The 10,084-nt window shown below is 51.0% G+C and overlaps 1 protein-coding gene across 1 annotated transcript; it reads right to left on the reverse strand.

Annotated features, from left to right (window-relative positions):
* Positions 1-565: 565 nt before the first annotated feature.
* On the reverse strand, positions 566-8,794 carry FIBRA_07463 (uncharacterized protein; the record flags this gene model as incomplete). The annotated part of the gene is made up of 21 exons (XM_012329146.1): positions 566-1,012; positions 1,065-1,321; positions 1,374-1,511; positions 1,569-1,602; positions 1,663-2,459; positions 2,508-2,671; positions 2,726-3,123; positions 3,179-4,575; positions 4,623-4,825; positions 4,875-5,013; positions 5,070-5,397; positions 5,450-6,666; positions 6,733-7,304; positions 7,356-7,452; positions 7,509-7,656; positions 7,714-7,798; positions 7,856-7,939; positions 8,002-8,207; positions 8,270-8,516; positions 8,566-8,699; positions 8,753-8,794. The coding sequence occupies 21 exons, from the start codon at positions 8,792-8,794 to the stop codon at positions 566-568; spliced, it is 7,134 nt and encodes a 2,377-aa protein (XP_012184536.1).
* Between the last annotated feature and the right edge of the window lie 1,290 nt (positions 8,795-10,084).

A 10,084-nucleotide genomic window follows, 5' to 3' on the forward strand; every position in this document is an offset into this window, starting at 1 on the left:
GCGGCTCTTGGCAGTGGAACGCGCACCTGACAAACAGCATATGAAAATGCCCGGACCATCAAACTCTTCCTGGCAGCGTGGACCCAGTAGTCAGCTCGGGCTCGGCATAGGTGTGCTCGAGGGTAAATTTTGGACATGCGGGTAGTCAGAAATCAAAGCAAGTCTGATGCTGGGAACAAGGTACCAGGCAATATCAGACATGTGCAGCACCCGGAATGAATAGGCACAACTAGGCAAGAGCCGCAATATCAAAAGTATGACGAATAGCTCCAGGAGGGTGCATGGCTTTGAGTGTAAACCCAGGTCAAAGTCAGATTTTATACGGTTGAGATTGAGCCACGACGATGCACTATTTCAGGCTGACAGTGTGCACTTGACCAAACAAATGCGCCGCGCCGGTGGCACGAGACTAAAACTCCAGCTAACTTAGCTGTATCCACTTTGACAATCCAATCCTGGCCTGGGTCATACTATTTCCTATCAGACTAAGGTATACTCTATGGTTTTACAAATTTCTCACAAAAGGAATAATGTACGTTCAAAAAATCATACTTTGTATGGAAGCTCAGCACCTGGGCAAGAATCCGACGCTTCTCCAATACTTTAGCCACTTGTCCACGTCTTGACGACCAAGGCCAAGTAAACTGGTGTCACGCAACGCAGGAGAGGCCGCTAGACCTTTGTCGATGGCTGTATCACGAACCAGCTTCACCATGATATCCGGCTTGGGATCATTGATGTCAAACGGAAGCCGGAAAAATTCGAGCAGACGCAGTCCAGGTTCCAGAAGCTGCACTCGGTTGTCGTCGTACGTCGATAACAGACCGTGGTCGAGCCTGGTGAACCAGTCGGAATATGTGACCAGAGGCAGTTTCAATGCAGCTCCGAAGTGTTCCATGAGTTCCGTCCAAGAAACGCCGCGCGGATGGCGGAGGTGCAGCACCGGCTGTGACGAAGCCATGAAGTCGATCATGGTTGCTGCTGCATAGTCAACAGGAAGCCACGAGATATTCTACGCAGGCAGTTGAGCTATCAAAATGCTGTACTGAGCGAAATGAACCCACACTTTGTCCATCAGGCAAGCAACCGAGAGCAAGGCTCGTAGAAATGAGGGATGGCACCCATTCGGCTATTCTCCACGCACCGTTGATACCACCACTGAGCTGTCCGACGCGCACAATAGTGAGATCGATAATACGTCGCTGAGCGGCTGCACTCAAGAGACGTTCGCCAACCCATTTTGACTCGCTGTATCCGGCTCCAATAGCAACGACGGGGTCTTCTATCTCTATTTCCTCTGCACGATCAGCAACTTCAAGACCTGACGATGGGATCCATCAATGTGAGCTTCCATATGCACATAGTTTGCTTACGCCTAAACACTCCCGCTGTGCTAGCAAATACGAATTTCACGCGAGTCTGGAAAGTCGCCGCGAACTCAATAAGCAAGCGAAGGCCGTGGATTGCAGACTCGAAGGTTGAAAGCTGTAGTCCGAAGTTGATAGGCCAAGCTACGTGTGCTCTATTTAGTAACTCTATCTCAAAGAACATCAAAACTGTGCGCATACCCAAATGGACTATGTGCGTAACAGATGTGGAGATCTGAAAGGTGATCCAAGTCAGAGAAGTGTCCATGTGTAACATAAAACTCGTTGCACGTACTCTTTTTTGAAGTTCCGCAGACAGCCCGAATGAAGACGCGTCCAGATCACCTTCTATCACAGAGACGCGCTTCGACAACAACAAAGATACATCCAGTCCTCGAGAAACGAACGCCATTCTCTGACGGTCCACAACAGAGTCGCTATCAGTGCCTTTGCGTATGAGCACGTAGATTTTCTCAAACTTGGACTCGCGCACGAAGCGAGCCAGCATGTGCGCACCCAAACTTCCAGTTGTTCCTGTGATCAAAACAACCGGGGGTGTTGCTGCAGCATCTTGACGCTGATCGTATCGTACTTCTAGCGCACGAAGACCGGCGGTGTATTTCTCGACCATTCGGACCATCTCTTGCCCCTTCGCCTTGACAATCGCATCATCTTTGCCTGAACCGTCTCCAGCAGAAGTGTCATCATCGTGAGTGTCGGCGAGCTGGTCTTCCAGATTGGCGAGGGTGAGATCTGCAAGGAGCTGGATCTGCGAAACGATGAGTATCGGACGAAGGGCATGTGACAGTGCAGCAGCCGACAGAGAGTCGAGGCCATACGTCGTCAGTGGAACTTCGCGGGAGAGATCTTCTGGAGAGATATCGAGCATCCTGCAGATGATGTCTTTGATGGAATCGGCCGAAGCATCGGTGCCGGAGACATCTTCTGCTTGATCCTCTGCTGTCAGATGGTCATACAGCGGAGAAGGGCCCAGGTTCTTGCGTACAACATTCCAGTCAAAGGCCGGAATGTATTGCCAAGTATTGCCTTCCTGTAATTTCCGAAGCGCATCTCCAAGATACTCACAGAGCTCTGAGCAATCAGTTTCATCTTGTGCTCTTCCTTCAAAAAAAAACGTACCAGTTCCCGTCATACCCCAACTATGGAGGTGCTTGAATCGTGTCCAGTATAGCATATCCGACGTTGATATTGACACATGCAGACCTGTGTCAATAATGAAGGGCGAGACCACCGTCATGGCTTTGCGGTACCTGCGAGTTAGACCCGTCAATCCTGTATTTCCACTAGCAATGCCGTCAATATTCCGATACCGGGAACAGGCCTATATAAGTGCTCACCAAGCATAGTTGGTCTGCCCCGCGTTTCCGAACAATCCGCAGACGGAAGACGTGGCGATTACAAAGTCCAGGGAATCGATGTCAACAATCTCCTCCAGAGTCCGGAATGCATCAACCTTGCAAGCCACTGATGCTTCAAACGTTTCTTCAGTTTGCATTGCGAACGTGCGGTCTATCAAGATGGCAGTGAGGAACATGCATCCACCCAAAGGTTTCACCAGTGTGTCAAGCAGGCTGCGCATGGCGTCGATGGATAAGGCGTCAACGGCTTCCGTCCTTAACGTAAGACCGGGGAGCATCTGAAGATAGGCAAGGAGACGCTGCGAGACGAATTCTCCCTTTTTAATCAGACTCTCTAGCCCCGACCGCGATGTCAACACGATATCTCTTGCACCATTCTGAAGTGGCCGTGAATACACTTCGATACACTTGAAGCAGTTGAGTCGCTCGTACCTTGTACATCCAAAGTGCAATTTGCAGTCCAAGACTACCTATACCTCCGATTAGTAGATAGGACTTGGCGCTGTCGAAAAGATTGGAAGCGTTTGGAACCTCAGCGGAGAGAGGATCATCAACTAGCTGCAGAGGTGGCACAACAGGCACCGAAGGCTCCAGGCACTTTGAGAGTGCAAAGCGGAGGACATCCCCTACAGCCCATGGGTCATCTTCTAAAGTTCTCTCCACGCCGCACGTGGAATCATGCCAGACGAAAATGCGGGAAGACTTCGAGCGTAGGAAAGTATCTGCAATATGAGTTTCCGAAGATGCGGAAGATCCGACGACGACAAGGCTGGAATCATTAGACAAGGCGTGCTTGACCTCGGGCACCAGTGCCCGAGAAGATAACGCTGAAACTTGGAGACCCAGTTGCTGGAAAATTTCCACTATACGACTTCCGAGTTCCATGTCTGAGTGGGTAACTATGATTTGAGTTTTCTTGAGACGATGTGGTTGCATAAACGAAGCGGGCCCCACAGCTAGACCCGCGATTACGCACGCTAATAAATCGGGTACAAATTTTGTGTCGAGAGAGGACAAGTGCACCACGCTTCCAATGTGGGCGACGACAGCAGTCGTAAGGTCTCCGGAAGTAATGCCAGCAACCAGATTTGAGACTCCATCGACATGTCCAATGAAGGCCCATAAACGCCCAGCTGAGGAAATGAATCCAGTGACACGGACAAGAACATGATCATCGGGAACATCCGGAAGCGAGATTTGCTTGAGCATTGATTGTTCGTATTTCCAAGGTTTGTCGGGGTTGAACACCGACGAAGTTGGCGGAGCAGCAGCTTCGACAATCCTAGGAACGAAGATGGATCCATCTGAGCGCACTGATATTTCGTCTTCACACCTATCCTCTGACATCAGAGTTCCAATGACTTGAATGCGCTCGTCGCCAGTCCAGGTATTGTCGAATACGACGGATCGGACGAGCCAGGAAAGATATTCCCTCCTTAGCGACCTCGTGAATCCAAGAGACGCGTCACCATCAAGACCTTCTGACGAAATGAACCACAAGGCTACGGGCGTCATAGAATCCAGACTGGTGATCAATTTTTGAAGGTCAATTTCGAAACCCCGCTTATACTCAATCGCAAAAGTAGACTTGTCCAGGCGCGTCACATTTGGAAGGAGGCGCTTATCGTGAGTTCCTACTGAACCATTCGGCGTGGGCAGCTGCGTATGTTCAGGACGAGCGACACAAAAATCAGCTTGCTGATGAACTAGCTCGAAGCGACCTTTGAGAGTTCGGAGAGTATGTCCGTGCAGTGCGATCTCGAGTTCATGAATAGTGCAAAGTCGAATACCATTCTCGTCGGTAACAGTGAAATCATACACGAGGCGTTCTAGGTCCCAATTAGTATCTGGTTCCCCAAAATTCAGAGACACATACCTGGCGACCATTTGACGAATGTAGCGTGAGTATAAATCATCCGCGGGAATGGCTTCCTTTGCAGAGCATCGTGAACGGCAAATGATCCAACCTTGGACGGAAGGTAGTATTGCGTTTCATCACGATTACCGGTAAGAGCAGGGTGCACTAGGATATGCAGCGCGGAGTCGAGTACTGCCGGGTGAAAGATGAAGTCATCAATGCTGCAAATAGTTAAGAAAAAAGTCGCAATGCCGATATATGTTTACCTACTCCGGAAGGTCATCGTCCGCTCCTCTCAATTGAACCAAAACTTCCTCGCGGCCCAAATGATCGTAACCACGACCCCACGATATAATTCGTTGGTACGTTGGCCCGTATTGTGCGAAGCTCGTAAACCCATCATAGAACCCTGTAGCAGATATGACAGTCTAGGAATCTGATAGCCGCGTAGGGCCACGTGCTTACCCTTCATATCAAAGATCCTAAGACGAGCGCGTATCTCATCTAGACGCAGAGGAGACGAATCAAAATCTACTTCAGCCGACATTGATAGATGCCCGCTCGCGTGAATCCGGTTGTACTGGAAACGCTGTGAGAGTCGATAGCGAATGATCACGGAAAGAATCGTCACCTGAGGTGGCCATGTCTGTGCGAAGTCCATCGCTGACGCGCTCCGCACGCTCCAATGTGATCCCTCGAGCTTGATATCGACTGGCGCAGGTCGTTCTGAAGAAAGTGCGAGGATGGAATGGAATTCTACATCATACAAGCGTTTTGCCCCAAACTCAAGAGCCTGTTCATTTCATGTCAAGTGTGGGACAGCAATGACGCACATGGAGGCATACCATCTCGATGTAGCCAGCCGCGGGCATTATCGGTTCGTCCTTGATTATATGCTCGGCCAAGCACGGGTGTGTCTTCGTGTTCACTTGTAACTGGGGATAGTTCAGCGGTCCGTTACGATGTTGCCTCTGCCTCGTAATCTCAAATGTAGATGCCGCATAAGGTACCTCTCTCTTCGAGAAAGGGAACGAGAGGACGGGATCGTCAACGGGGCAAGATGTGCCGCAAAGGATGTCGAAGTCGACGCAGCGGTGACCAGCAACAGTTAACTTGCCGAGCGCCCCCATGAATTCCAAGATCTCAACGTCTACTTCTGTCGACTTGGCCCTTCTCAAAGGGCAGATGACACTCGAACTGTTCCCAGCTATTGCTGCAATATAGCTGGTGAGGACGGGATGAGGGCCGAGCTCGAGGAACATTGAGTTCGGATATTTTGCCGCGACAGCTTGCATGGCGGAAGTGAACATGACAGGCCCTCGTGTGTTGTCCCAGAAATACTGAGCATCGAATATGCCGTCGAAACACTCCCCAGTCAATGTCGAAAACACCTCTACGGTAGGTTTGACGACAGAGTATCTGGAGAAAACCTCTGTCGCGAGTCTCTGGTATTCTTCCCGGCAAATCTCCATCATCGCAGAATGGACAGGGATACGCGTCCGAAGACGAGTCGCGAACATGCCTTTCGCCTTTGCGCATGTAACAGCCTTGTCGATGTGGGGCGCCAAACCCGAGAGCGTCACTGCCTCAGGAGTGTTGTAGCATCCTACCTCCAGATCTGCACGTCCGATTTCTCCGGCAACTTCAGTGATAATCTGCCGCGCCTGTTCGGGCGAGCACGCGAGTGCGGCCATAGTTCCGTTCTCGCTTTCAAGCAGCGACATGGCTTTCCCTCTAGCGATGGCTAGTTCCACCGCGAGCGCCTTGCCACCTGCGCCGGACCCATACAGCACGGCAGTCTCTCCTGCCGAATGTCCTAACACAACATCGGGCTTGACGCCCAACTCAGCGAGCGCGTCAACGAGGGCAATTTGAAGTACAGTCAATGCAGGAAGGGTGACCGCGATCGGCCACACTGCGCCCAGCGCGTCGGCAATCGGTGTTTCGCCGAACAGCCCAAGGTCGGAGATCAAGCTCTTTCCTGTCGCGGAGATATGGACCTGGTCGAGGTCAAGGACAGTGGTGCGGAACGGTGCGCACGTCTTGAAAAGCTCACGCCCCACTGTGCATAGAAATTAGTTATCCAATTCTGAACATACCAACAGACAGATTGCAGGACAGCACTCACTGTTCCAATGCTGTGGACCCTGTCCCGAAAATACGAATACAAGCGGCGCAGCGGTCTTAGGCGCGAGTGAAGGCTCACTAAAGCGCGAGATCTGTCCGTCCCGCGCGACTGCGTACGATCGCCAGGTCATCGAACGAGACCGCCGTCCAAGTGCGCGCGAGAGCGACTGCCATGTCTCTGTCGACGTATCAAACTTGCTCTTGAGTGCCTCTCCAACCGTACTCGCGGAACGCGGAGAAAGACCTGCAGCAATCAACAAGGATGGGGTTGATGAGCGTGCATCACTTTGGACCCAGAATCGCGATGGAGTAGGTGCGATAGATGGAGGACCTTCGACGATGCAATGGCCGTTTGCCCCCCCGATGCCGGAACTCGTCATCGCGATGAGAGGCCGACGCGTTGACGAACGGCATGTTATCAGCTCCGGTTGGACAGGGACACGAAATGCATATTCTTTCCATTTGATAGCAGGATTTGGGACTTTGAAGTTGACATTCGGCGGAATAACGCCAGTCTCAAATATGGAACAGACTTTGCAGAGGGAGGCGAGAAAGGCTGTTATTTCCGTGTGGCTGGCAAGGTATGAGCGACTGATGCAAGAACATGAATTAGCCAGAACGTACCCAATATTACCTTTCACACTACCAATCAGAAGCTCCCCATCTCGCTTGAACTGTGAGCCTATCCAATTTGCTTCCGTAGGATCTCCCTGCGCCGTGCCTACGGATTGCGCAATAATAAGCCATACAAGACGTCAACGCTCAGCGGCGACTTACCTGTTGCATGAAGTTCGATGAAGTCAACTTCTTTCGGCGAGCGCTGAGCCTGGGCAAACGCCCGGACCATGGCATCCTGTTGAGCCAACGCAACGGGCGCGTTGACAGGCGCTAAAGATCCACTCGAATTGATTCCGGTTCCTAGAATCTACATGTCACGACATATCACCGTCGTGAATATCTGTCCAAAAAGACGCCAACTTACCACCCCATACACACGATCATTGTCACGCAGTGCCGCTGGCAGAGGCTTCAAAACTATCACTGCTCCGCCCTCTCCACGACCAAACCTGTGTAGGTAAAATGAATTCTTTATGTCACGTGCGCTTGAACCTAATAAGACGCACCCATCTGCTGAGGCATCAAATGGTTTGCATTTGCCATCCGGAGACAAAATTCCTCCTTGTGTATAGAGTAGCCACTCCGAGAACCTGTGTAATGGAATATATACGGATCAGCGAAGCGATTGACTGAGACAAACAAGCAAACACACCGATGATTGATCTGACACCCTCCAACTACGGCCGCGTCACATTCACCATTCCGGAGGGCTTGTACGGCGACATGCGTGGCAGTGAGGGTAGAGCTACATGCGGTGTCAAGAGGAATAGAAGGCCCTCGGAGGTCCAGGTGGTAGGACACGCGATTTGCAACCATCGCTGGCGCATAGGCGAACGAGCCACGGGCTTCACTGTCATTCTAGTGGGTCCATATGTCCATTAATACACTCCAATTCACTGTTTCATGGCGTAAGTACTTACATGTCCAGAGACAGAGAATATGTCCTGCGCCGAGCCTGACATATAGCACCCCACATTTTGCCCTCTATAATCGATACCAGAGTCGAGCAAGCTGAGGAAAGCCAATTCGACGAGCTTGCGAGTCCCAACTGGCATCAAACGAGCATCCTTCCCCGTGATGCCAAATTCAAGGTAGTCAAAGAGATCGATCTCCTTCAGGAATGCTCCCGTATCAGTCAGTACCTGACCAGTGGCATGTCCCCGAATGCTAAGTGTACCGTCAGGGCAAGTACAGAACTTCACATCAATAGACGCACCTTTCAATGTTGAAACGGTCTGCCGGTATCCTTCCATACGCCTCCTGACCATCCAAAAGAAACTGAGCAAATGACTTGTAACTGAGGTTGTGATTATGACTAGCTCCACCAGGGAATTCAGCAGCAATACCAACCTACCAGGGTTATAAGAAATTAGTCAGGAATCGCACATGCGTGTAAGACCTACTATGGCGACTGGTAGAGAGGGCTGCGCTTCCTGGGCAGACATTTGTTTCGAAGGGCGATAGAAAAGAACAGACCTCAACGCAGGGGCTTTATAAACGAACACGGAGGCCGACGTTAGAGAGAGCCTGACAGACCCAGAGTCTCGGATAACGTGGCTCTATATGTTGAACTCCCTTCGCTAAAATGATGATGTATCGTCTACCAGAAGCTTGGATGTCAAAGTACAAATCTGCGACCGAATCTGATCGTTATCCCCGTGTCTACTGCAAAGAAGGCCACGTCGGAATTCAGTCATACTTCTGCCACATATAGAGTGAGACGGAGCGCCCCAGACGAATGCGGCTAGCTCACCAAAAGGAAGACGAGAGCAATGTTTAGCAGCTAATTGTCAGTGTGAAAGTCAGCCTACACAACGCAAGTACATGGAGGCTGTATGCGGATCCCATGGCGCTTTGACTTCGGGAGACTCGGCGAAAATTCCGCAGTAGAACCTGGTGGTGTGAAACCGGGACAACATCTCACCCTTGGCCTGCTTCGCGACCTCGGGCTCGACTCAGCACGCGCTAAGGGCTCGGGTTGAATTTTGGAATCAAAACAATCCCAAAGAGACTCTGATACGATCACTTCTTGACCCCGGGCCAAATCAGAACGGATGAGCAAAGATGGGCAAGGAAAATGGTTGGCGGTATCAGAATGCTATGTTTGGATATTATCAATGCAGCAAATGGGTGTACACGTGGAATTCTTACAGAATACCGCGGCAGCTGACAATGTACAAGGTGGATGTTTGCCAAATGGCTACGAGGTTATTGAACATTTCGGCGGGCACGCGAACCAGACTCGTGGGCCAATGCGGATAGGGAAATTGAGAACACGGTGTTACATAAGCACTTACCTTGAATCATTGCCGAGTAGCGCCAGTGTCCGCTAAGTTCTAACTTTCAAACTTCTGTTTAATCGCCTCATGAGGCCTGAGGCCTTGCAGTCCAATGCACCTTCTACTGCTTGGCAATATGTTCAACAGTCGAAATCTTTCTTGTCAATGCTGCGGCTGTTCTCTGTGACTACCCTACTTCTGATTTCTGTTGCTTGGATGACACGCTCTGGCCCCCACTCGAGTCAATCATTGGCTCTGACCAGTTGTCTCCATGTCGACGATACGACGGGCTGGGAGAACTTTGTACAATCAAGGCATGAAACGCTTTGTTATTACAAGTACTTCTCCGGATAGGCTCGCCGCTCCATTGATCCTTCTCCAGTCTGGACACCGGATTCAGGAACTCGGCACAATCGGCGGGCCGCCGTCATTCAGAGTAGCCGCACCGTCATGTCC

Source organism: Fibroporia radiculosa, assembly GCF_000313525.1.
Source record: "Fibroporia radiculosa TFFH 294 genomic supercontigs, scaffold13103, whole genome shotgun sequence".
In the NCBI taxonomy this organism is placed as follows: Eukaryota; Fungi; Basidiomycota; class Agaricomycetes; order Polyporales; family Fibroporiaceae; genus Fibroporia; species Fibroporia radiculosa.